This window comes from Camelus ferus, chromosome 4 (genome assembly GCF_009834535.1).
Source record: "Camelus ferus isolate YT-003-E chromosome 4, BCGSAC_Cfer_1.0, whole genome shotgun sequence".
NCBI classification, from domain to species: Eukaryota; Metazoa; Chordata; class Mammalia; order Artiodactyla; family Camelidae; genus Camelus; species Camelus ferus.
The window spans coordinates 42,933,384-42,959,171 of record NC_045699.1 but is presented as its reverse complement, the minus strand read 5'-3'; the positions used below and the strand labels follow the sequence as shown (position 1 = coordinate 42,959,171).

The window sequence follows — 25,788 nt, the reverse complement described above, 5'->3', positions numbered from 1 at the left end:
GGGAAAATTCCGAAAGTGGACTACAAGGTGGAGAAGCCCCATCAGCAACTGGAGAAATGGCAATCTTACCTCAGCAAGAAACCTGTGGAGAGTAATTTTAAAATGCTAACATAGGATCGCATCAGCCCCCCTAGTGCCTGTGAGAAACATGCTTCTTTTCCCCATTCCTATCTCCTACCCCACACCTACTTTGCACACCAGAATATCCTGAAAGTCCTGCAAGCTGCAAACTACTTTTGTCCAGATGTTCCTCCCTCCTTTGAAAAGGTATTTTCAAAAATAAAGCTCCTCGCAATAAACTGGAAGCTCCCTAGGGACAGGAACTCCTTTCCTGTTGCTTTTGAACTCTCTTACACTGCAATCCCCACAGGACCAGATTAAGATCCACTAATTTAGACTGATTCAAGCTGTGGACCTCCCCCAGCCCCTTGTAGAACTCACCACCAAGCTGGGTTTCATGCTGGCCTGATAGAAGGCCATACCTGACCAGCTGTGAACCCATTAAATAGAGACTTGGAATACCTGGGTGCATGTCTTCTACCGAGAGATGGTTTGTCTTCTGTACTAGCTCGTGCAAAAGTTTTTTCTGCCTCAGTCTTTTCTCTCTTAGAACATTTTTTAAATTATTGATGCATTTGTTAAGGTAGATGGTCTCTGCACACACTTGCTCTAGGCTTCTTTTGCCCTGGTTGGGAGATTCAGGCCTGGAACAAGTTTCACTTCCCAGACACGGAGCTAGAGCAAAACCTGGTGATGAATACGCAAGGGGCAAGTTATTAGAAGCCAGAGAGGAGTTGCTGGGATCCTGAGAGGTTTGGTCTCCCTGTGCAGAGATGCCCACTCCACCAGAGACCACACTGAGCAAGCTCTCACTCCCCTGACTCCCAGGGCTCTCCACTGAGAAATCCTGAGCACCCCCTGAACTCACTGTCCCAAGAAGTCTATCACTGTTCTCTGACTGGGAACCGCTCTCAATGCTTTCCAGGTCCTCAGGAGTGATGGACCCACTGTTGTCCAGCTTCTGAAATACTCCCTGCAAAGCTGAACGAAAGTGGTGAATTGCTCGGCCCAGTTTACTCCTGTAAAACTTGATTTCTACATCTTCATCCTCCTGTGAGCCACCCAGACTACAAGAGGACTTTTCAAAGACATCTTTGAGGACCTGAGCAGCACGTTCCTCCTCTTCATTCAGGTCAATATGAACCATGTCACCGAAAGTCTCAGGCCCTATGATAATTTCCTCCATCATGCTGTCACAGCTCAGAGTTGCAAACCTTCTTGACTTATCTGTTAAAAGGTCCTCTAGCTGCTTTGAGCTCAGAATATCAAGCCTGGCTTCACATGCCAAGAGTTTGTCTTCTGTCTTCAGCAACCCAGACAGTGACAGGCAGCTGTCAGCTTCACTTGATTCACAGCAGTTATTTTCTATTTTTGCTACTTTATATGTTTCAAGTCCTTGGATGCACTGTTTGAAAACCTGGGATTTTCCAGAATCCTCCTCTTTTGAGATTAACACTGAGGAAGGTTCCTCAAATGGATGGAGGGTAGACAGAGAAGCCTCTCTCCCTGTCAGTTCATCACAGGTGCCACTGATAACTTGGGGTATTTCTGATCTTCCTTTAACTTCACCGCCTGGCTTAGATTCATCACTCGGTTTTGCTAAACTGTTCTTGGGTGGGAAGCAAAGGCCTTGCTGTTCAGGGGTCTGGAGTTCTCCATGTTGATTCTGAGCCCTCATTTGACATGCTCCTATTATTGGTCCTCTGTCTCCTGTTTCCACCTGAAAAACTGGTTCATCTAGATTTAAAGAATTCAAATTACGATCCTGAAGTTGTTGTTGCAAAAATGATAGAGGCTCCTTTTGGGGATTCTTACAGCACTGTGGTCTGCTTGGTTCTTCTCTGGTGGCAATCCGGACCCCTAAACTCTGCAAGAGGATAGATTTCTGCAATATGAGGTCTCTATGCTCTAGATGGGCAAGCTTCACAACAGTAGGCCTGGGGGCTGGGGCTTTGCCGGCCCTGTATGCCTCTTTAATGTACCTGCTGCACTGCAAGCCGTTAACACAGAGGTGCTTGGCCAGGAAGCTGTGCACCAGCTCCATGGTATTTTCCCCATCTTGCTCAGGAAGTCCATACAGATACAGAATGGCTTCCTCACTAGGTCTGTCCACATGGGGTTCCTGGGCCTTTCCCCGAACACACACCTTGGCCAGGGTGCTGCTGCCCACTTGTAGGCCTTCTATTTCACTCAGAACTGAGTCTACACAGCTAGAGACTTCATCTACTGAACCCCGGACTTGGCTCAAGTGCTGCTGCAACTCAGCGATCTCAGTTTGGAGACGGCTGATGCCTTGCAGCTCCCTGATGATATAGTCCACCACATCCCCCAGGGGTTCTCGCTGTTCACGGCTGCAGCCTTGGCCAGGGCCTCTGGATGAAAGGGGCTTGGCTTGATTCCTCTCTGAGGGCTCTTGACAGCTTGTGGTAATGTTGGCAGATGAGATGTCCTGAGAGCGAGACCCTGAAACACCGGCAGCAGTGGAGCCCAGAGGAAGCTGGCTGCTGGCCTGCTGCCCAAAGCTGCAATACTGGGCCAGGACCCCATCACCATCCCCACCAATGGCTGAGGCTACTGACCCACACTGGGCGGGCAGAGAGCTGTCCTCTGGTAAGGATCCAGCAGGGCCTGAGGACTGGCTCTTGATGCCACACACAGTCTCTGCCTTAGCCTTATCGGGGGAAAGCCTGGAGGAGGGTCCCAAGGTGACCATGATTTCTTCCTCTGACTCTTGCAACAATCGTTTCATTTTTTCCCTCAGGGTCTGAGGGATTCTCGGCTTCTTCCTCTTGTTTCTACTCAGAATGGTTAATGGAGACTGGGTTAGAAGGTTAACACCCTGATCTGCTCTTTTCAGTCTGTTTTTAGCAATTATTGCCGGCTGATGCCTTGGGCTTGGCCCACAGAGCTGCCTGGAATGGTCCCATGTGTGGTCTCCAAACCTGGCACATGTCCCTGGATCCTGGCTTGACTCTTATCCTGCAGCTAGTAAAAAACGAAAATAGTGCACTCAGGTCAGAAAGTACCAAGATAATCTTAATATGAATCAAGCTGTCAAACAGGAATAAGATTACCTTCTAAGACTGTAGGAGTCAACACTGACCTGCCTCCCAACGCTGACCTTAAAGGTTACAGGCAATCAGCTCTCTCTCCTTGGCTTCCCACTAGAGCACTGATGTACCAACAAATCAAATCCTTGTGTTCTGAGCAAGCATCCAAAGGCATCAGGATTGAGATAAACTTCTGGGAAGTAGGTGGAGTGAGGTCAATGAGTGACTGAACCTTTACAAATTCAACATGAGGGTCTCGCTCAGCAATGAACAAACAGATGCTTAACCACCAAAACTCAAATCACATACACAGTAAAACGCAAGACATGGAATGTTTCTCTCTCCCCCTGTCCCCAGTTTATTGTTCTGGTGAAGGCTCAGCTACTCAAACGTTTGCTCCTGCCTGTGTTTATAGCACAAAGTGTTTTCTCCTTGTTCAGTGACAGCATCCCTTCACCTGGAGAAAGGATCATGACAAGTAAGCGATTTCCCAGCACTGTCCACTGCAGGAGTAATGCAGGGTTGCTCCAGCCCTCTGACTGGCCTGGAGAGAACACTGCATAGGGCAGGTGGGGAGTTGGTTAGCATTACAGAGGGCTCCCAATGCTTTGCTGTTCTCCAAAAAGGTGAAGAAAGACCTGCCACCAGTCTTGCCTCTACATCCTAAGCTACCAGCGACTGTACTACAGAGGCAGAGATGACTATTACCTTATGTGGGGTGGACATCCATTCCCTTTGTACTGGGAACATGCAGAATGTAGGGACAGAGCAGAGTGGAAAGTACAAAGGGTGAAGGAGAGAGCCCAGGAGTGCACGGCACTGCCAATACTCTCTGGGTCTGCTCGGTCAGCCCCGGCAGGGGTAAAATGGGTTGGTGGGAGACCGGCTACCCTTCATGTTCTTCAACCTGAGATGGTTTCTCCATTTTCTGGATTTGATCTAGATTTCTAAATGTTCTAAACCCCGGATTCCTTTTCCCAGTACTCAAGTTAACCCTAAAAGGGGAAAACTGCCCGTGAAGAACCCAAGCTGACTGCTCCCATAGCAAATCTTTTTCAGGAAAGGCCACCAACTATAGCCTGTGGGTCTGAAAGTTAAAAGCACTGTGCTTCTACAGACTAGGAAGAACCAGAAGAACAAGTCAAAAGACTTGAGATAAAGATGAAGCTGACCCTTTTACTGGAAATAACTAGGCCAAGAAACAAGAGACAGAAACTAGATTATTTCCCATTTCATTTCTTCCCTTCTCTCTAGTTATGTCAAAACTCTACTTTATCTAGGAATTCCTCATCTAAGAACTCTACCCATCCTGTGAGGGACTACAGAGGCCTGATTATCAATTTTTAAGCATTAATGCTTTATTCCAATGTTTCCAGGGATCAGGATTAGCCATACCCCTAATGTGGCCAACTCAGTCTAGAGTGAGAGTGAGAGAGAGAGTGTGTGTGTCTGCGTGTCTGAGAGAGACAGAGACAAGACAGACAGACACAGAGGGAGAGAAAGAGAATGTTCTGATGTGCACAACCAGAACTCCTGGGTCTTGAGCTTAGTGCCCAGCTGCCTAGACAGCAAAGCCCCAATTCTAGAACTGACTCATCAAATTCTTCTTTTTCTCCTTCCATAAGTACAAAATCTCTTATTGCAAAGCCACCTGTTTCTTTTTTCCAACTGTGCAAGGTCTGGCACCTTGATCTGGTCTTAACATATGGTATTAACTTTAAACAAAGTCCCTAGCCTGACAGACTAAAGTTGTTGATTAGTCTTTAAAGTTTGTCTCAAAGGGGAAAGACTGCTTACCAAACCAAGACGGAAGCTCTGTGTATGACCACATGAAGCCACGAGCAAGTGTTATTAGACTGAGATCTAGAGACTTAAGTTTGGGTCTTGCTTCACCAGTGACCTTGGATTAAACACTTGACCTCTCTGTGCCTTAGTTTCCTTATCGGTAAAGTGGGGGAGATAGTCACAGGAATGTTATAAAGCTAAAATGAGACTGATAATTAGTAAACTATAAAGTACTACAGTGTTATCATTTACTGATACGGCAAGTTCCTGAGACAAAGAAGCAGGGAAACCAGTATCTAAGCCATGAGTACAACTGCCTAAATGTTATGATATGAATGAACCACGACTTCTATCCCAGCCCCAGACCCCTACCTTTCCCAGTCTCTTCTGATGGTCTACAGCGGTGCCTGGAACTCTACCATTAGAGTGTCATTCTTTGTTAGTCCTTCTTTCTTCTAGAAGTTTTCTTTCTAGGGAAAGAAAAGGGAGGAGCAAAACATCCAGTCCCTAACATTTCATTCAGGTGACAGGAGGCTTGCCATCCTTCCTCAGACAGCCTGAAAGCATGAGAAGGGGAAAACAGCTACAGGAGGCAGGCTTTTCCTTTCTAGTGCTGCTGAGGCCCAGAATGCATTGCCAGGTCCTCCAAGGCCAGCTCCACTGTGGTCCAGAGGAGGTAGTTTTTCAGGAACAAAAATGAAGCTGACTCTAAATGTTCTAAATGAAGCTATTGCTTCAGTGCAGGTCAGGTTGACTCTGAGCCTATCCATCTCTGCCCCTCAGATCAATATTCCACATTGGCTTGGCCTAACTTCCTGAATGGTTCCATGAGGTTTCCTTCCAAGAGTGCAGTGCCTACAACACTAGCTGGCCAGCCACACAGGGGGCAAATGGCACAGCCACTGTGTTCAGAGCCCTTTCCTATGGCGTCCGGAAGGACTAAAGGCAGAGCTGTCAGGTTTTCTACATTAGTGACAAGTAGAAAATTTCCAGCTAAAGCTGCCATAGCAACTCTGCCCATTCTCAAACAAAGAGGCTTGCTTCCATATTAAACAAATAAACAAAACCCTCTAAACCTTCTTCTAAACTGGTAGTTCTTGCCCCCTAATGAACTCTAAATTAAAAACATCTCCTAGGGATATGAGTTCCCTAAAGGCACCAAACCCACTCAATCACCCAGATGTTTAGGTTTTGAAACAGGGGACAGAGCCCAATGTAATTCCCAGGGATCAACTAGTCACTCTGAAAAAGCAACCTGTGGAGCCAGGAGGTCCAATTCAAGGCCACCTCCTTCAGCCTCTCTTTGCTACTACTGGCCACATGAATGAAGCAACGAGGGCTGAAGTGTAAGAAAAACAGTTTGATCTCTATCAGTGAAACCGATGTGCCAGGCACAAAGCTATGTGCCAGGGATATGACACAGTTCCTGTTCTCTAACATATTAAAGTTTGGAGACAGAGTTAGACATACAATCACAAAATACAGTGATACATGTTATAATAGAAGTTGTAATAAAAAGTGAGCATTTAATTTCAGGGGTGGGGAACGGGAAGGTGGTGAGAGGCCCAGCAAAACCAGGACAGGAAAGGCCACAGAGAATAAGTAATAAGTGGGGATGGAATAGGAGGCCTTGGGGTCCAACCAGCTCAAAGCCAGCCCTCCAGTTTCCTTCTAGGTACCCAGTGCTGTCAATGCCCAATCCTGTTGGCCTATCCACTCTAGTCAACTCTCCAAATTTCAGACATACGCTCTCAAACATGGCCATACTCTTCTGCAATCTGTTCCTAAGGAATGCCTAAGGCTAGGAAAAACAAGGTAGCCGTTTCAAAGGATATCTGCTTTTGAAAAGAGAACATACCAAAACAAAATGAATTGATCAAAAGGAATAAAGCTTCAATGATGAAAAGCTGAGAACTATGGCAGGGATAGACTCCTTACATCACACAGCATCACACCAGCCTATCAAAAGAAGTCAAGAGAAAAACCCCCTCAGTTTTCTGAAATGGCTGATTCTTTCATCTCTCTCTGACTTATCAAATAAATGTTACTAGGAATGTGAGAATTCCTTGTAAAATTGCTTCTGACCCAAATCTTGGCTTGGAGGAAACAACAGTGGGACCTCTGGGAATAAGCCAGGACTCTTTTCACATATATCAAGCAGCCTCTCATTTTGTATGAAACAAGCCCAGAAGGCAGAAAACCAAGAGGCCTGAGCCTCCTACCCCTCCAGATCCCCCACAGAGGTCAGATCATTCCTTGGACATTTACCAATTATGTTGTATGGCTAAAATAGTGGGAAATGGATTTCTAGGGCTGCAACAGGTAGGAGTACCCTTAGGATGTTAATCTTTGGGAAAGAATTAATGCTTACAGAGAATCTTGCCAGAGAAAACGATCAGGGTCACAAGGTATGAAGAGTGAGATTAGCCAAAGGGAATAAAGAATACCTAGATTAAATGCACAGTAAGGTCCCTGCATTGCAGTTCCTAGAACTAGTCATCCCTCCTCACCTGCATTAGGAGGAACCCCATTTATAGGGCAAAAACTGGTCATGGTAAAGGAAAGAAAACCTCAAGCACTGTATCCAAGAGGGGAGACAGAACCTCAGGGAACATATAGTAGCAGGAAGAAAGATGCAGTCTTCAAGGGGCTGGCATATTAAGATCTCAGAATGAAAACTGAATGCCAGTCAGAACTGGGTATTCTATGCCCATCCCAGGGCTCCTGTCAGCCAGACCAATGTTTATTACACCGAAGAGTATAAGAGACCATAAAACAAATACATATGCACCCAGAATCTGATGCTCATGACAGACTCTCTTTGACCAAACTTGAGTCCTCTTTCTGACTAGGTCACTGATCTTGGGCTCTGTTTAGTCCAGTTTTAGTGAGAATCTTGCCGGTCAGTTTAGTTAAAACTCCACATCTTTGATATCTGACAAATTCCTTGTCCCTCACCCAGGCCTGTCTCCAGCAAAAATCTTGTCAAGTCAGTTTAGCCAGACACCTCTCTTCCTGTGATGTTTCTTCTTAGTAATTTTCCAACCACTGACCCTCAAGCTGTTCCTTCCCACTTATGCTTGTATTCAGAGTTCGGCTCAATCTCTCTCCCTTATTACAATACCCCAATGTGACAATCCCCCCGAATAAAGTCTGCCTTATGATTTGTAACAAGTATCAGAGTAATTTTTTTCTTAAGCACTCATCATGCTCTCTTTTTTCCTTACTATCTATGGCTCTTATGAGCAGTCTGAAGAAGGCATGTGAGCAGGAATCTAGCCCCTGAACACTCTCTTATCCCCCACCAAAACCCTACATTCTCTAGCCCCTTACTCCGTTATAATTTCTTCATAGAACTGATTACCACCTGGTAGATCATATATCTGTTTGCTTGTTTATTATCTGTCTCTCCCCAGCCACCCCCCAACCCTATCCTGGAACGTGAGCAGGGACTGTTTTGTTCATTGCTGTATCCCTAGCACCTAATTCAGTGCCTGGCATATGTGGTACTCAAAATCAAACAAGCAAACAATCAAAAACTTCCCATTGAATAAAAGGATCCAGGACACAAAATCAGGAAATGCTAAAGTTGGAAGAGTCCTTTAGAGAACATCAAGGCCTGGAACCTCACACTACATTGTGACCTGGCCAACAGAGTAGTGTTGTCTGGCTAGCATAGTGTTTTTCTTTAAATCTGAAATTTAGGCAGAGCAGCTATTCTGGCTTCTCAAAAGCCCTGTATCACTTGACCCAGAATGACACCCTTGTTGTTAATCTGTTTTATTCTGGAAGACATCTAAATGGGAGGCTCTTGCTTAAGGACCCATGGTGGGTGTGAACTCCATTACATTGAAAGCTGTGCCTTATTTGTTTTTCAATTCCCAAAGCCTAGCACAGGGCATTACTATGCCAAGCATATGGCCTGGCACACAGTGAGAACTCAGTGCCGTGGAAAGAATAAATGAGTGATAGCAGGGCTGACTTAGAATCCAAGTCTTCTACTTTCCAGTCCACTTCTGTTTCCATAACAACAAGCTGCCTTCTTCTAGACAGATGACTTACAACCCCCTTTCATTGTAAAACTAAGTTGGAAACTTCTCCCGAAATACACTTACTCACAATAATGGGGGACTCACTCAGAACAAATAAAGAAGGTAGTGGCAGCACCAGCCTCTTTCAGACTGTCGATTAGCTGGTATCTCTCCAGCATATGAGACTGGCAGAAAGAGACCCTGCATGGTTCCTGTTATCCCCAGGGGTGCTATCACAGGACTTCCATATGCCCTCCAGCTGAAGGGCAGCCCTGATCCTTTCCCTGATGACAGGTCTAGAGCAGCATTGTTCAATAGAAATACAATGTGAGCCACAAATGTAATTTTAAAATTTCTAGTAGCCACATTAAACTTGAAAAGAAACAGGTGAAATTAATTTTAACACTTTTTATTTAACCCATTATCCAAGATACTATTCTTTCAACATGTAATCTATAAAAATATGATCATATATTTGCATTCTACTTTTTATACTGAGTCCTTGAACTCTGGTATGTATCTTACATTTACAGCACATCTCAATTTAGACTAGCCATCTTCAAGTACTCAATAACCACATGTGTCTGGTGGCTACTATATTGAACAGCGTAGTTTTAGAAGGTTAGGGCGGGGGACCCTCTGGAGAGCCTTCAAAACCTGGCAGCAGATGCTCACTGCAAAGAGCAGACTGTCATCTCAGGGGCAGTAGAACGCTCTGTTCTTTCACTCTTCCTTTCACCTGTTCACTTTGATCCTAGCTGGAAACAGCATATTTCCATTTTGTGACAGGTTCTAATCTTCCTCAAGGCTACAAAGAACAAAGTATTAAGGCCCCAACCTACAGAGAATGAGACCTTTTCTCTCACAACCTGACCCTTTCTAGATACCCTGTACCTCTGTGTAGCTTTCCAATACTCTGGGTGAAATAAGATAATCCTAGTTACTTCAACAGAAGCTATACCTTCACAGGGAAGACTTAGAAACCTCTCACAGACAAAAGCATAATCTCAATGCAGCTGGGTCAAAGGTATGCTATCCCACACAGCTCATACCAAAGGGACACGTAGCAATAGTAAAATTACATTTGTTCAGAATTTTACAGTTTACAAGATGTCTGTTTTATCATCACAACAACCCTGTGAGTAGGAGAGAAGGATTATTATTCTGATTTCATAAATGAGAAAAATGAAGCTCAGAGAGGCTAAATGACTTGACCAAGGTCACAGAGTAGAGCTAGGATCTATAAGAAGGTCTTCAATCTATAAAGTTAGTGCTCTTTTCACCATACATGCATGGCATAAATGGATACATTATTTATTATACTTGTGTGCACACATTTAAGACTGAGAAAACTCAAGATGATTTTTCTGTTTACATGGCATATGCACACAAAAAGGATGAATTAATACATTAGACAAAAGGACAGTACACAAACACAGAAAACAGGAAAGGTTTCTAAACATATACAGGTGTATACAAGAACAAGAAGGTTACCTGAATACATGCATGAGATAAGGGACAGATTTTATCTATATATATGTATGTGCATGGAAGGAAAGATGGCTTGTGTATATTTATATAAAATGAATGAATGAGTTGTCTATATATACGTACACACAGCAGAGGAATGGTTATTTATAACCATAAGGACATACCAAGAGGGAGAAACAGATTATTTGTACACAGGTATACACATTTCCAAAGGGGTGAGTAGGTTATTTATATACATACAGGACAGTACCAAGGAGGAATGGATGGCCAGATTATCAGCATATAAACACGTGCAAGTGAAGATTCTACCCTCAGTGCTGAGTATGCTGTTTTTCACTCATTATAATGACCCCCTACAAGCAAGTTGGCTCAAGTAGTTATGTAATTAATGTAGCTGCTCCATATTCCACCCACAAATGCTTTGCTTTTGTCCCTGCTTGTCGTTCAGAGTCAGTCATACACTCAATAACACTTACCTTGCTGCTGCAATCAAAATAAGAGTTAAGGAAATAAAAAGGAAAAAAAAAACACATTAAAACCACAAATTCTCAAGTTTTAGAATTCAAGTGCTGTCTTTAAAAGGAAATCCATTCAGAAGCACTCCTTGGTTTGACAGAGAAGCCACAGGATGAACTTTCTAAGCCACAGCACAGCTGCTTGCCCAAGCGACAAGCAGAGCCAAGGAGCTATTATTCTCAGCTGCACCCAGCTGGCTGGCTCCACGGTGCAAAGTTGATGATAGGAACAAAGCCCGGCAGAGAAATCCCCTCACTGAAGGGCTGGGCAGGAGTCTTGCTGCCTGCAAATCTAGGAATCCAATCTGGTCCACATCTCTCTGCTGAGGGGGATTCTGACGACCAGCCTGCCGAAGGTAATAGCAGCCAAACTTCAACTGGACGTGGAATTCTAACTCAGTCGATTCCGGGCTTTGAGACTGAGAAAGAAAGCAGGGCAGCTACTGCTCCTGCTGCTGCTCCTCCTCCTCTCCAGCTGCTTCCTGCCTGCAACCTCCCATAGGGCACCAGCCCTCCTCACACGTTCCTGGTGCACACACCCCCTTTCCCAGCACACTCACGCACACACAGACCTCGCCAGCAAGCTCACTCACACACCCTTGGTGTCTCTCCCTCTCCCTAAATATAGATCTTACTCTCTCCCCTCCCCCATTCCTTCCCCTCTTTCTTCTCCCCCTCCTTCCTTTTCCTCTGCCTATCCACTTCTCTCTTGTCTGGGCTATAGGATATAAAGAGACATACATAAGGCAGAGCCCTATACTGTGAGGCACTCCCAGTCTCAGAAGGAAGACAGAACACAAATGCCAGAGCACAATACAAAGGGCATCTTCCCTTCTACTGAGATAAGCTCTAAGGTTTTTTTTGTTCGTTGCTTTTTGGTTTGTTTGGGTCGTGTGTATATAATCTGCTGTCTGCATCTGGCAAGGCTGGAGAACAGATAAAGTGTCCAAGTGCAGTTAACATCAAATAACACCACGTTCTCAGAGTAGGTACCTGGTCCAGTTCTTCCTGAACAGCCACAGCAAGAAAATCAACCAGCAAACAAGAAAGCCCTTAGGCTATGTCAAAGCAATGATTAGACAGATGTAGTGGAAGCTGGGTGGGCTGAGGTAGACCCTCTACTTCAAAATTTAGGACCCAAAATTAGGAACTAAGTAACCTAAAGTGATACCACATTGACCTAAGCTGACCCTTGTCAGAATCCTGGTTTCATAGTCCCAGATTTCCCAGTCCTTCTTTGCCAGCTATAGCCCCATCTCCCTGTAGACTAGTCAGGTGACTCTCATGTGGCCCTAACTCCAAATAATTCAATAATTCTAGTTAAGACTCATCAGGAAATTAAATGTGTGTATCTTCAAAGAGCGCTCAAGTTGTTCACTGCAGCATAATGCCAAACATAAGCCAGGAACCTTTGAAACCCTGGAGTATAAAACACCAAAAACATGAAATATATGATATCTCTTTCTACTCTGCAATCACAGGACAGGAAAAACACTGTTTGGGCTTAGAGAACCTCAGAATTCTTCTCAATACAGGGCTTCAATCAGCAATTAACAATCCAGTGAAGCCCATTCCTATTCTACCTCCTCTGAGCTCAATCCATTGAGATAAGCAGCCCTTGCCCCACCCCCTCAGGCTAACATCAGGTAGGCAAGTTTGATCCACTCATCATGCCCAAACCAAGCTCTCAAACCTTGCTACTTCTGCTGGCCTGCAACATTCCTCACGACAGTGTACAACAGAAAACGGCCTGTTAGCCAGGAATCAGGTAGTCAGTCTATGGGGGCCACCCTAGAATCTGTCATCGCAGAATAGGCAGCCCTATATGGTAGATAAAACAAGCTTTTAAATTAAGAGTGATTTCCTTGGTTTATCCAAGATCCTAAGGAGAAAGTGTTGATTCCAGAGCCAACATTTGCCTCCCTACAGACTTCTTCCAATAACACTGCTTCCCCCTCAACCAAGGAAGAAAATTTAGATTCCAAGAGACACTACACAACCCATTTCTTAACCATCCACCTCATTATGCAGCCAACACTGACAGCAGAGCAAATACCTCCTAACCCAGTGGGGAGCTGGCTGGATGACAGAAGAGATAAGGGCTGACAGCACAACCATAACCACATCTAAATACAGAAGGGGAAAAAATCCTGAAAACTGTCAAATTCCAGTGGAAGTCATAGCAAATTTACTGTGGAGCTCCCCATATTTCAGCCAGGAGAAGCAGGTATAGATTTTAAAACAAGAAATACGGGTGCGACTGATTAAATCAGAACCCCCCTCAACCCCCACCCCACCCCACCCCACCTCTGCAGCCACTCATAAAGAGCTCAGAGCAGTGGCTGTCATGACCATGTTTAGGTCAGAGCTTTCTAGACTGAGAAGCCCAAATTCTCAAGACTGGGAAGGATCTTCAGAGATAGGATACCACCTAAAGAACCTACTTTTTCCTGCCTCATCCACCAGTGCCTCTAGACCTGAGGCTAAATGTGACCCTGTCTTGTCCATCTCCCCACTCAAACACATTCAGATCATCTCCTAAGCACCTTGGGTTTTCCAGAAAAACAAAGGCGCAAACAAGAGAAAACATGTTTAGGACAAGAGGCACAATAAATCTGCTATCTATAGTTCTAGTCTTCAGACTTCACAAGAGTGCTCATATGGCTTTGACCATAAATTACCTTTGTATCTTTCCACCTTCCTATGTCTTAGTGAAAGAAAGAAGTAGAACAAGTGGGAAAGCAGTAAATAGCAGTTTCTGTAAACTCAGTAAAAGAGCAGGGTTCCTTTTGTCGCCATTCAACAGAGCCCAGAGAGTGCTAGACATCATATGACCAAAGGATAATCAGACCTCCTTAGGGGACTAGCCTTTTAGGATAGACATGCAATTTCTGTTTCCTAAGCCATGTAAATAACATTGCAGCCCCCTTGTCACAGTGGATCTGTCTTTTGGGAATCCTGGGCTGGCTAAAAGGATAGGGGTGCATTTTAGAGGTAAGAAATAGCACAAGCACCCACCTTAGCTGGGAAGCGTCCTTAAAGCAGGGCTGTTCAAGAGCTAGCCGGGCATAATTAGAAAAACAGATTGGGTTAAGAAGGAAAAGGCATTTATCCAGAAGCTGTGAAATGCTTTGAACAGACATTCTCAAGGTCTGGTTCCCAATTTAAATCCTTGCAGGGATCTTCGCCTAGAGACAAATGAGTCAAGATGGAAATTCAACATGAGACACTGACACTCACGCAGAGTTGTGGGAAGGTTCAGCATGGCAGGAGCTCTAAAGGGGAACTGAATGGGTGGGTTAGTCAGAAGACCACTTGGTGCACAAAATTCATCTTCAGCTAAAGTGTCCTAAGTGGTGTCACAAGGATACCAGAGAAGGGGCTCATCAACTACAATTCTCCCCTCTCATACAAACTAGTCTAAGTCTCCCTGGAGCCAGATACAACTGGTTGAAGCAAAGAGTGTGCCTGCTCCAAACCTGGCCTGCCTTTTCAGGTGTCACTCCAGAGCAGCTGGGTCAGGACCTACCTCATCTCCCAGTGATAACACACTCCCAGTGATTTACACACTCAGGGTGTAAAGGATACGTAGAACCCAAGTCTGACTTACACAGAAGTAAGCTTGTGACTCTTCCTTCTCTACCACTAAATAAAGCCAGAAGCAACAAGAGGCTGGTATGTGGTCACACAGCTGGGATCTGTTTCATGAAGAAAATGGTTTGTTCTGCTGGTAGAGAAAAGTCTTCTTTTTTCCTCCTGTAAAATTATGTTCTCTATAAACTACTGAGAAAATACATGCAGCAGAGAACGATGGGCAATGGGAGATGGTTCTCCTTCTTCCCTCAGGAACATGCCCCTCTAGGGGAATGAGGAACCCGGCAGAGATGCACCAATTTTACTGATGTGCTAAGACACAGCTGCTACACAGCCTAAATGAGAATTGACAAGCTGCAAGGCAGGCCTGAGGAGTCACAAACTGCTGACAAATTTCAGTTCTACAATCAGGTCAAGCACCATCCCTGATTAGCAAGAACTTCAACATAAATAGCTGATAAATTCCTCAGGACTCCCCGGCTAAATGGTTACATTTCTAGCCTATATCTCCAAAGGATGTGGCCTCATTTCCATTCCAGAAGCAAATGATCAAAAACTCATAACCAAAGCAGTTTACATGTCTACTGCCCTCTTGCATAAAAGTCACAGCTCCCATATTTAGGCCTAAGGCTGGTCCTGAACTAGTATCTGCTTATGTACATCCCAGTCTAATCCACAAAGTGCACTGGCCCTGCCCCAATCTCTATGCCCCAAGGAAGCCAAGGGGATTCTCTAATGGGAATCCCAAATTTGAAATTTCATAGGGAAGTGAACCTCTTGTACTAAAAAGAGCCTACGTTCTAATTGGCTTACTATTAATCAGATAATAACTTCAGTTCTCTGTGGTTTGTTCTGAGATATACCATAAGGTGAACCCAATTCTGGAAAATTCTTTTGGTGTAAGACTTTCAAAAGCTTTTCAAAATATGTGCCTAGCCAACACACAAATCTCAAGTGTCTTGGGACTCAATGAAAGGACCCCAAAGACTTTCTGTAAAATTCTCTATATATTCAAAAATACAGTATGAGGCACTGAGTTATAGGAAACTAGCTATTGTTCAAAGGGGGAAGAGAAGACTTAAGGGAGACACAATCTTAGTGTGGGGTCTCTGACAGATTAACAGGGAAGTATAGGGGAGAAAGGGAAGTACTCAACCAGGTGAGTCAGGAGAAAGAGCTAGATTTAGCCTGAAAGCAAAGAACACAAAGGGAAAGACTGTTGTTGGCACTGGTGCCTCAGGCTGCCAGTTCGCCCACACCAATCACACACAGAGATGACCCCGCTGCTCAGACACAAGATCCTTGGAACCCCTATATTTTAATTCTCCACCCAGTGACAGAAACTCATGCAAAACCCTTTATCCCCTTAGCACATGTCACCAAGTCTAATCTATTTTACCTTCCCACCTATAAAATCTGCCCCTTTTTCTATAGCCTTTAGCCTAGGCTTGTATCATTTCTCACTTGAGTTGTTGCATAATATTCATCCTCCTTAGTCTCCCTTCCTCCACAACCACCTCCTTCTCACCCCTCCCTACTCCCAATCCATTCTTAACAATTTATGAGAGGGATGATTCTAAAATGTAGATAGATTTTTTGGCACTCATTTTCTTAAAATCCTTCTGTGACTGCTCTCAGGAAAAAGTCCATGCTCCTCAGTCCATTATCAGAGTTCTCTCTTGAACTGTCCCTGTCTAGAGGGATCTAAAGCTTTCCAATTCCCTAAGTTTGGTCACCCACTGAATGTGCCATCCCATCCTTTCTACTTCCATATGGCACTGTCTAGAGTGCTATCAGAGAGTAAAAACTAGTACAGTAAGGAGGTTAAAAACCCGATCAAGTGCCTATCAGAAAACAAGACTTGGAACAAAAACAGTAAAAAAAAAAAAAAAAAAAAACTTGGTATCTGTTATAGGTTGGACTGTGTTCCCCCAAAATCCATATGTTGAAGTCCTAATCCTCAGTACCTCAGACGGTGACCTTGTTTGGAGACAGGGTCTTTACAGAGGTAATCAAGTTAAAATGAGGTCATTAAGGTAGGCCCTATCCAATATGACTGGTATCCTTATAAAAAGGTAAATTTGGATAAAGAAATAGGTATAGAGGAAAGACAATATGAAGAGATACAGGAGAAGATGACCATCTACAAACCACGAAGAGAGGACTGGAACAGACCCCTCTCTCACAGCCCTCAGAAGGGGCTAATCCTGCTTGATTTTGGACTTCTAGCCCCCAGAACAATAAGATAATCAATTTCCGTGGTGTAAGCCACCCAATATGTGGGTACTTAGCTATGGCAGCCCTAACAAACTAATGCAGTGCTTTTGAACATTACTAATATAATTCTGCTCCCAAATTTTTAAAATAAATAGTCAAATTAATACTTATTAGGTACCTATGTGTAATACCAGGCTTGATGAAAAAATATACTCCTTGCCCTTAGGGAGTTCATAATCTAATAGGAGAAATGCTATGATATGGGGCATTGTTATACCCATATTATGAGGAGTGTTAGATCTTGTGCCTGAGTGATTGATAGTGCCATTTACTAACAAAGGACATACAGAAGATGAGGTGAAGGAGAAAGAAGAGACAATAAGCACATTTTGAACATACTGCTTCAAGTGCCTATGAAAATTCTGGTGACAATATCCATAGGCACCTAGATATGAGTCTGGAGCTTGTGAAAGAAGACTGAGGTAGAGAGAGGAATTTGGGATTTGGGATGTATCAGTGTATGGGTAAAAACATGGGTGAGATTATCAAGAGAAGAGAATGAGGTGGAAAACAGAGCCCTGGGAATCACCAAGTTTTAAGGGGAGAGCAGAGGAAAAGAAATACAGTAACAGAAACAAAAGATGGAGATGTCAGAAATTAGAAAAGGACTTGGAGGGGGAGATACTACCAAAGCCAAAAAGGAAGAGTTTTAGAGAGAAACCAGTCAACAGTTTTTTATCTCACCTGTCATAAGAAATGCTCCAGGATGTTGGTTTTCATCTAGAATGCCCTTCCTAACTTGTCATCTCTGGCTATTTATGTTTAAATGTCCTCAGGTGTGGACCAAATAAAAACATTTCCCTAGCATGCTCAAAGATGACAATCAGCAAAGGGAAGCAGAAGCCTATGGAACTGGGGAAGATTATTTGCTATAACTTACCTCTTCCCTTTGGCTTCAAGATGTCTTATTTTGTACATTATGACTGTACTTCATGATGCACCTATTTTGGAATGGTGGTAAATCTCTGCTGCGTTGTCTACAGAAAGAACACAACTTGCCACTAACAAGGAGTCATGGATCTCCCTCATGACATACGTAAACACAGGAAGCAAGTTATCTCTTGATTTCCATCTTTCTAAGCTCATTATTTTATTTCTTGGACAGCTCCTGATACATAAGAACAATTATTGTCTTAGTACCCTCTGGGAATTCCTCTGACAAGACTTCTCTGACCACCTTAACTCAAAGGGCTTGCTCCTTACGTTAAAGTCCTATGGCAATTATTTTCTGTTATAATCACTTTTTTCACAACCAATTACTTTTGGCTTTATAATACTACTTTATACTTTTAAGTAATCTTTCCACAAAATTTTGCTGAATGTCTAAGTATCAGAAGTTGTGTTAGGGACTGTAATCAGTTACTGACCTTAAGTGCAATCTAGCAAAGGAGCTAAAGTCCATATATGTGCAAGGAGAATGCAAGTAGAAAGCAGAAGTAACAAGAAAATAATGGCCAAGAATAGGATCTCTGAATCCCTCAGCTTTGTTTTTCTATCTACATCTACTAGGTCCCTAAGACACATGAGACAGAGAAGATACTCCACTCTTAATTCCTAAGACTTCAGACTCAAATTCCTGCAAGGCCTCCTATCTTGGTAAACCAGGCTGGGCCATAAAGACATCTTTAACAGAAAACCAATTCAAAAGGTAAGTCAAATAGTTTGCAACTTGACCCCTTGCTTTTGGGTCCATATCTTTGACTAGACATCTGAATTTCTCCTAGTGCAGAAGGAGGTACCAAAAAGAATATCAAAAGCCCAAAGCAGTTTTCTCAACCTGTGTTTTCATGCCCCAGTTTATTCCAACTGACAGCCCAATTAGAGTGCCTATTCTTTGGGTCTGGAGTGAGAGGGCTGCCTTTGGCAAATTCTAAAGGTTAGCGTGAGTGACTAATATGTATTATAAGAGACACTGGTGAAATATATGAGAATTTGTAAGAAAATATTTCCATCTTTCAAGGTGCTGGTTTGGATGAAAATCAGGGAAGACTCTGTGAAAGAGGGGATATATCTGAGCTTGACCCTGAAGGGTGAATAATATTTGGATATGTGGAAACTGACAAGAAGAAAAGGCATTCAAGGCACAGAATACAGGATGAGCAAAGATATGAAAAGGACAAAAAGGAAGGTGTGATGTTGGAAAGGAAGGGAAACTAACATATGCTGAATGCTAACAACATGCCAGGCCCTGCTCTCTATATATTATCTTACTTAATCCATATCTATCCACTGAGGCAAATGATATCCAATTCAGAGATGAGAAACCTATGTTTCTAAGAGACTGGGTGACTTGCCTAAGCCTAAGGTTACAGCTGGTATGTGGTGGAGCCAGATTTCAAACTCAGGCACTTGCTGATTCCAAGACCCAAATTCTTTCAATTCTATAATCTGGCCTCTGGGTTAACAAAGGTGAGTAAATCAGATTGGGCCAAGTCATGGGTGGTCATGGATGTCAGGCAAAAAAGTTCAGACATAATTTAACTACCAATGGAAAAAGAAATTAATGTCTTTTTGAGGAAAAACTTTCACTCATTCACTCACATATCTGTTAAGACTTGCTGGATACCATGCATCAGGGATGTAAACTTAAACAACACAGTCCTTATTCTGTATTTCCATGCCCTTTTCATTTAGCTTTTATTTAAATTTTTTATTGAATTATTATATACAGAAACGTGCAGAAATCAAAACTACATCAGTGTAAACAGAATTCAAATCAAGAACAGATCATCAGAACTCCAGAAGCCCCACTGTGTTCATACCTAATCACTACCTACCCTGCCACCCAACAATAATCACTATCCTAAAGTCTGACACCACAGGTTACTTTTGCCTATTTCTGAATTTAATATAAAAGGAATCTACAGTAGATATTCTTTTAAGAAACACATAATCTTGAGGGCAAATGCTCATACAATTCCAGGACAGTATGATAAATACCAACTTTGGCTGTATATGAAATGCTATAGAAAGATAGAAAAATGAGTATCTAAACTCTACTTGGGGACTTTGGGGAAGGCTTCAAAGGATGTGACATCTAAACTGAGCCCTGAGTATAAGTGGTAGCCATGACTAGTGATGTTTTAGGAAGATAAATCTGGTGGTGGTATACATAATGGATTCCAAGAAAAATAAATAAAAGCAAGGAAACCACTGGAAGACTAATATTCCTGTCTAAGAAATAAAGAAGACCTGAATGCCAAGGAGAACAGAGAAGAGTCTGATAAATCGTAGAGAGAAAAAGAACCAGATCTGGCAAGTAATCCAATGTGGGAGGCGAGAGAGAAGGAAGAATGACACCATAATTTTGAGTGGGTGACTAGCAGAACAAGGGTGATTTTAACACAAACAGAGAACAAAGGAAGAAGAACAGGCCCAAGAGGGAACTTTCAAACACTGGGAAACTGTAGTGAGAATAACCAGTAGATAACTAGATATGAAGACTAGAACCTAAGGACAAAAGGGAGGTTCAGAAGTATAGATTTGGGAATCACCTGCTTAGAAAGGCTAGTTGGAAGTCTGCTGGCTGCCTAGCACAGGAGCCAGGATCAAGCATAGTACCAACCACACAGTAGTTGATCGATTAATGACTCCAGATTAGAAGCTAAGGAGATGCAGATTTGAGATTAAATGAGATGCCATGGGGAAGACTATAGAAAGAAGAGACAAAGTCAGACAGGAAAGAAGATAGGCAAAGTAAGAAACATAGAAAAAGAATTGGAAGAACCTAAGAAAATCAGAAGATACAAGTAGAGTGTTTCAAAAAACACTAAGGACTGTTGCAAAGAAAAATGAGAATAAGAACTGAGGAAAGTGATAGGAAAAAGTACGTTAAATATTTAACTGTTAATTATTTCCATCTAACTACATCTCTGGCCTATAAGCTTCTAAATGATAAGAAAATGTCTTACAAATAGCACCAACAGCACCCAGTGTGGTACCCTCTTAGTTGGCTTGATTTAAAGTGGAATAATTATATTAACTGCTTCCTTTTGGGTAAACTCTGGCAAAAGGGTTTTCTCTCACAGACGAAGAATTCCTTCCCAGCCAGTATCAAATGTTCCCATTGGTTGGATGGTCACAGAAGCAGCAGGAGTCAGAGAAAGTTGTAGAAATTAAGATGGGCTTATTATTTGAAAGCAAGTAATTTTGAACAGAAGTATCAATCAGACTTATTCCAAAAGAGTTTACAAAGTACCTCCATTTATTGACATTGTGTTCAGAAAATACTGCCAGCTAGAGCTGAGGCCTGCTGTATCTGACACACTCTTCTGACTCTAGGTAGGCTAATGCTATCATGGCATTCCTCAAAGATGTTCCGATATGCCCCTCAGAAATCTGCACCAAACTCTACCCCTTCAAATAAGGTGCCCCAAATCCCAATCCTAGATGTAATGTCTTACAATTTACAAGGTTCAGTCACAGCCTAGAACCAGATCTAAAGTTTACAGAAGATCAATCACTGATAAACATTCAGATCCAGGCCATAAATGTGTCCAGAATATTTCAGAGGGGAAAAACACCTAAGTAACGTTAAGCATTTCTCCTGACAAGTACACAAAAGCAATGTGACTTTTTTCTTGCGGGCCCCAGAGAAGCATCAGTATATATAGATGACCTCATCTGAGTGATGCACACAGCAAGTTATCCTAGGAACCCCACGCCACCTGGGAGTCTAGATCCCTGCAAAGGCCTGAAATCCTATGGCACTGGCTCCTTGCCACTTTAATGACTGGAAGCAGTTTCACTGGGTTCCCATTCAGCAGCAAAGGCTCCAGCTGTGCTCAACAACACCTCTGGCAGGTCACTCAGGCCACTGCAGGAAGGTCATATATATATACAGCAAAAAAGAAACAAACTCACAGATATAGGAAACAAACTAGTGATTACAAAGAGAAGAGGGAAAGAGGAGGGGCAAGACAGCAGCATGGGATTGAGAGATACAAACTATTATGTATAAAATAGATAAGCAACAATGACATATTGTACAGCACAGGGAGCCCTGAAAATCAACAATTCTGAGAAGTAATAGGAGGCCCATTGGTGACTCTAAAGCAATTGTTTATAAAGCTTTGCTGTCAAAAATGCATTGTTCTATGATCTCATCAAAACTCTGTGAGAGGAGACAGTTATTATCCCTAATTTTATAGTTGAGGAGACTAAGAAATAGGAAATACTTTGTTCAAGTTCCCTCCGATTTTAAGACTAAGCTACTGCAAGGACTCAGATCTTTCTGTTGCTAGTTTAGTCCTAAATGTTATTAATAATAGGGATAAGAGTAAATAAAGACAAAATTCACTGGATATCATGAATGAGCCCACAAATACCAGCCTCAAGAACATATTTCCCACCAACTAGACCTCAGGAAAAAAAGACTCACACGTGAGGAACACTGAAGCTTCTGTGCCATCTTCTTCCCCTTCTGCCCTGAAAAGTATTACTTTGCTAGGGCTGCCATAACATAATACAATGGCCTGGGTGGTTTGAGAAACAGAAATTTATTCTAACAATTCTGGAAGCTAGAAGTCCAAGATCAAGATTTAAAATGGTAAGTTTTATGTTACATAAATTATATATCTCAATTAAAAAGATATTTTTTGCCTTCAAAAAAAAAAAAAAAAAAAAAAGGAGGGGTGGGGAATGAGATACCCTTTCCCTTTTCAGTCCACTGAGAGGAAATGGTGTGGAAGTAGGACTGGATGAGGAGGCTGCAAGAGTATACAAAGCAAAGTATCTTTGTCTCTATTTCATCTTAGAACAGCGAGAGGAAAAAGAAGCAAGCTTTCTGTTGAGGGGAGGGAGAAGCCATAGCTATTGGTGGCTGGAAAGATGAAACTTAAGGATTATAGAAACATTTCTCAATCCAAAATGACCACAAGCAAGTATGGATATGGACCTCTCCTTTTTCAGAGACTTTTTTAGGCAAGAGAACCCTCCTCATTCTGTTCCACAAAATAACTGCCCAGAATGAAAAGGGACTAGATTTTCTACTCAAAATCCTTTTCATTCATCCTGTCAACAGGATATTTACAGAGTGCCTATTATGTATACAAGACAGATACCTTATCCTTCCCTCCCTTTAAAGATAAGGGAAACTCACGATACTAATTCTCCTGCATAATAGAAAGGATGGCTTTGCTTTCTCTTACTTCTCAAGAGCCCAATCACATTTAGTGGGTTCAGCGTTAGTTTAGGGAGCACAGGAACAGAATACAGGACACAAAACAGGTTTTGAGAAATGATGTCTTTTGGTTAGAACAAGCTGAATTTGGGATGTTAATGGGAGAAGTGAGTGTACAAGAAGTAGCTAGAAATACAGGTCTAGAGTTCAGGACGGAGGTCTGGGCCAGACATACATACAAGAGAGCAATCTACATATGAGTAGTGGTTATAAAGTGACATAATGAATGAGATTTCTTAGAAAGAATGTATAGTTGTATGAAAATAGGACTGAGGAAAGAACCCTCAAAAGACGAACATTTAAGAAGTAAGCAGAGATGAATCAGAAAAGGACGACTGAAGAGAGATCAGAGGAGATAAACATTGGGGATGGTTTCATAAACATAAAAACAGGAAGAAGTGTGCAGGAGTGTCAAATACTGCAGCAAAGTCCAATAAGATAAAGACTTAAAAACAACCACTGGATTAGGTAGCTATGAGCTCAAAGACTGACGTAGTTTTAATGAAATGACAATGAAATAATCTGAGACTGGAAAAATAGACTTTCCCCAAGTATATTCCTTGGAAAATGAGTCCTGCGGGATCTCCAAAATAGAGTTTCATGGTCAAAAAAGTTTGTGATAACCATGAATTATATTATTCCCTTCTTGAAGAATCACAATAAGCCTAAGTATATTTAAGTTCTGAGAAATCCTTCAATAAAGCAATCTGTTGGTGTTACACTCTACTAGAACTCAATGTTTTCCAAACTTTTTTGATCATGAAACTATCATATGACAAAGAATCTATTAACAGTTCTAGAAACTGGAGCCCTGTAGTGCCAAAAACATAGGCTCTGGAGTGAAGTAGGTCTAGATTTGAATCTGGTTCTAACTCTTCCCAGCTAGGTGACCCTGGACAAGTTTCTATCTTTCTAAACCTCAGTTTTATAATGTATAAAATGGGCCTAATAACAAAAGCATAATTCATAGAATTCTTGTAGAAATTCATATTGGTAATGCATGTAAAGCACTTACAGTAACAGTATTCAATAATGTGGTTACTGTGATGATGACGATGATGACAACTATGGTGGTAGCTGAGATTAGAAGGAAAACTCTGATGCATATACTAAAATTTTCAATGAATGAATGGGGAGTTATGCAAAACTTGGGACCTAACTGCAACAACAAATGTGGATATGAAAACAGATTATGTGAGGATCTAGTAATGACCTCAAAGTGGCAGAGAGAGCTAGAGAAAACCAAGCCTCACACCTAATCCAGTAATACATGGGGCATTAAAAAAAAAAAAAGGCAGTTTCCCCACAAAAGGGCTTCAGTCAGTAGAGAAGTTATCAGTTATCAGTCTCAGGTATCAGGTAAGGACTCCACAGTTTGCCATAGGACAGAAGAGGCCTGTTGGGAGCAGCCCTTGTCCAACAGAAGCCTCCTTTGTTTCTGACACAGTAGTAGGGCCTGTTCTTGGGCAGGGCTTACCATAAAGTTTAAGAGGGATGCTAAAAGCTGTGGTCAAGAGAGGTCTGGAAGTATTCAGGCTTACTACAGGATTCATACTGCAACACTGCTGTAATAGCAAAATATCAGAAACAAAGATCTACCAATAAAGAACAGAGTATACAAATTATAATACAGCCGCAGAAAAAAATACTATGCAGCTATTTTTAAAATGCAGTAGCTCTATTTGTGGTAAGAAGGAAAAATCTCTGAGATATAGCAGTAAATGAACAAAAGGTGAAGGACAGTGTGTGTGATAAACACACGTACATGCTTATAAATGCACAGATTATCTCTGCATCGATTTGTAAGACACAGATAACAATGAGATGAGGGAGATGGGGACTATAGGCCTGGAAGTCTGAAGGAGGAGGGAAATTTGCATTATACATATTCTTATTGTATTTTTTTTTATTTTTACAATTACTTATTCAAAACATTCTTTAGTTTTAGTTTTTGTTTTATAAGTGTTAAAGTAGAAATGGTTAGAGAGAAGGCTGAGAGACTGTGAGAAAAGGGAGGGATAAATGTGGTCTCCATGAGGACAAAGAGCTGAGGTAGTAGGAGTTAAGGTAGGCAACCACGACCACAGCAAAATCCTGGAGTTTAAAATTATACCAAGAGTGCTTTCCTAGTGCAACTAAGCCTAAGAGATGGGGTCTTCAAGGGCTTGAACTTATTATTTTCCCCAGGGGAATTCCTTTTTTAGGGTTTCAATAATAGGACAAGAAGGAAGTCTCTTTGCTTGGGAGAGAGTCACAAGTAAGAACAGAACTTTACAGGAGACAGTCTATTTGTTCCCTGTCTTAACTATCTTCCTTGAGAAAATGCTGATCCATCTCTCAGAGGGACTGGCTGAAATCTTGGATCTCCTGGGATGGTGCCATTTAAACACGCACCTTCTAATCTATTTGCTCAGTTCTACTTTTGCTTACTAACTCTCTTCTCTGTCAGCCTTCTTTAGCAACCCAAGAGCTTCTGTCAAGGCTTCCTCATGGCCTACCTCCATGCCTTCTCCCTCACTGTCCCTTCCACCTGGAACACCCACCCACCTGCTGCCACCACAGTCTCTGTTTCTAGAGCTAAAAAGTCTCACCTCCTCCCCCAGATTTTTCTGCAGCTAAGCCAAATAAGGTACAGATTCACATCCATTCCACCCACATTACCAACATTACTGCCTCATCAGCATTAGCAATGTCAAACACTTATTAAGGACGTATGGCCAGGTACTCAGCCAGCCCAGAATCTGAGATGACCTATATGACCTCTTCCCTCAAGTTGCTAACAATTTTACAGGAATGGCATAAGG

At 42.4% G+C, this 25,788-nt stretch overlaps 1 protein-coding gene across 12 annotated transcripts in view; it reads right to left on the bottom strand.

The window, feature by feature from the left end:
* The window catches only part of LOC102504108 (protein unc-13 homolog B), a 167,050-nt gene that overhangs the window by 47,609 nt on the left and 93,653 nt on the right, over positions 1–25,788 (bottom strand). For 2 of the 12 annotated variants that reach the window (XM_014561931.2, XM_032477921.1), the window contains exons 1-2: positions 10,894–10,992; positions 523–3,045 (exon numbers count right to left, since the gene is read on the bottom strand). The exons of 7 other annotated variants lie outside the window; for them this stretch is intronic. In XM_014561931.2, the coding sequence (XP_014417417.2) occupies positions 523–2,809 (2,287 nt within the window). In that variant the 5' untranslated portion in view covers positions 2,810–3,045; positions 10,894–10,992. Of the gene's footprint in view, positions 1–522; positions 3,046–10,893; positions 10,995–25,788 lie in introns of those variants that run through there. 3 more of the 12 variants (XM_032477919.1, XM_032477922.1, XM_032477920.1) reach the window with 3 other exon arrangements.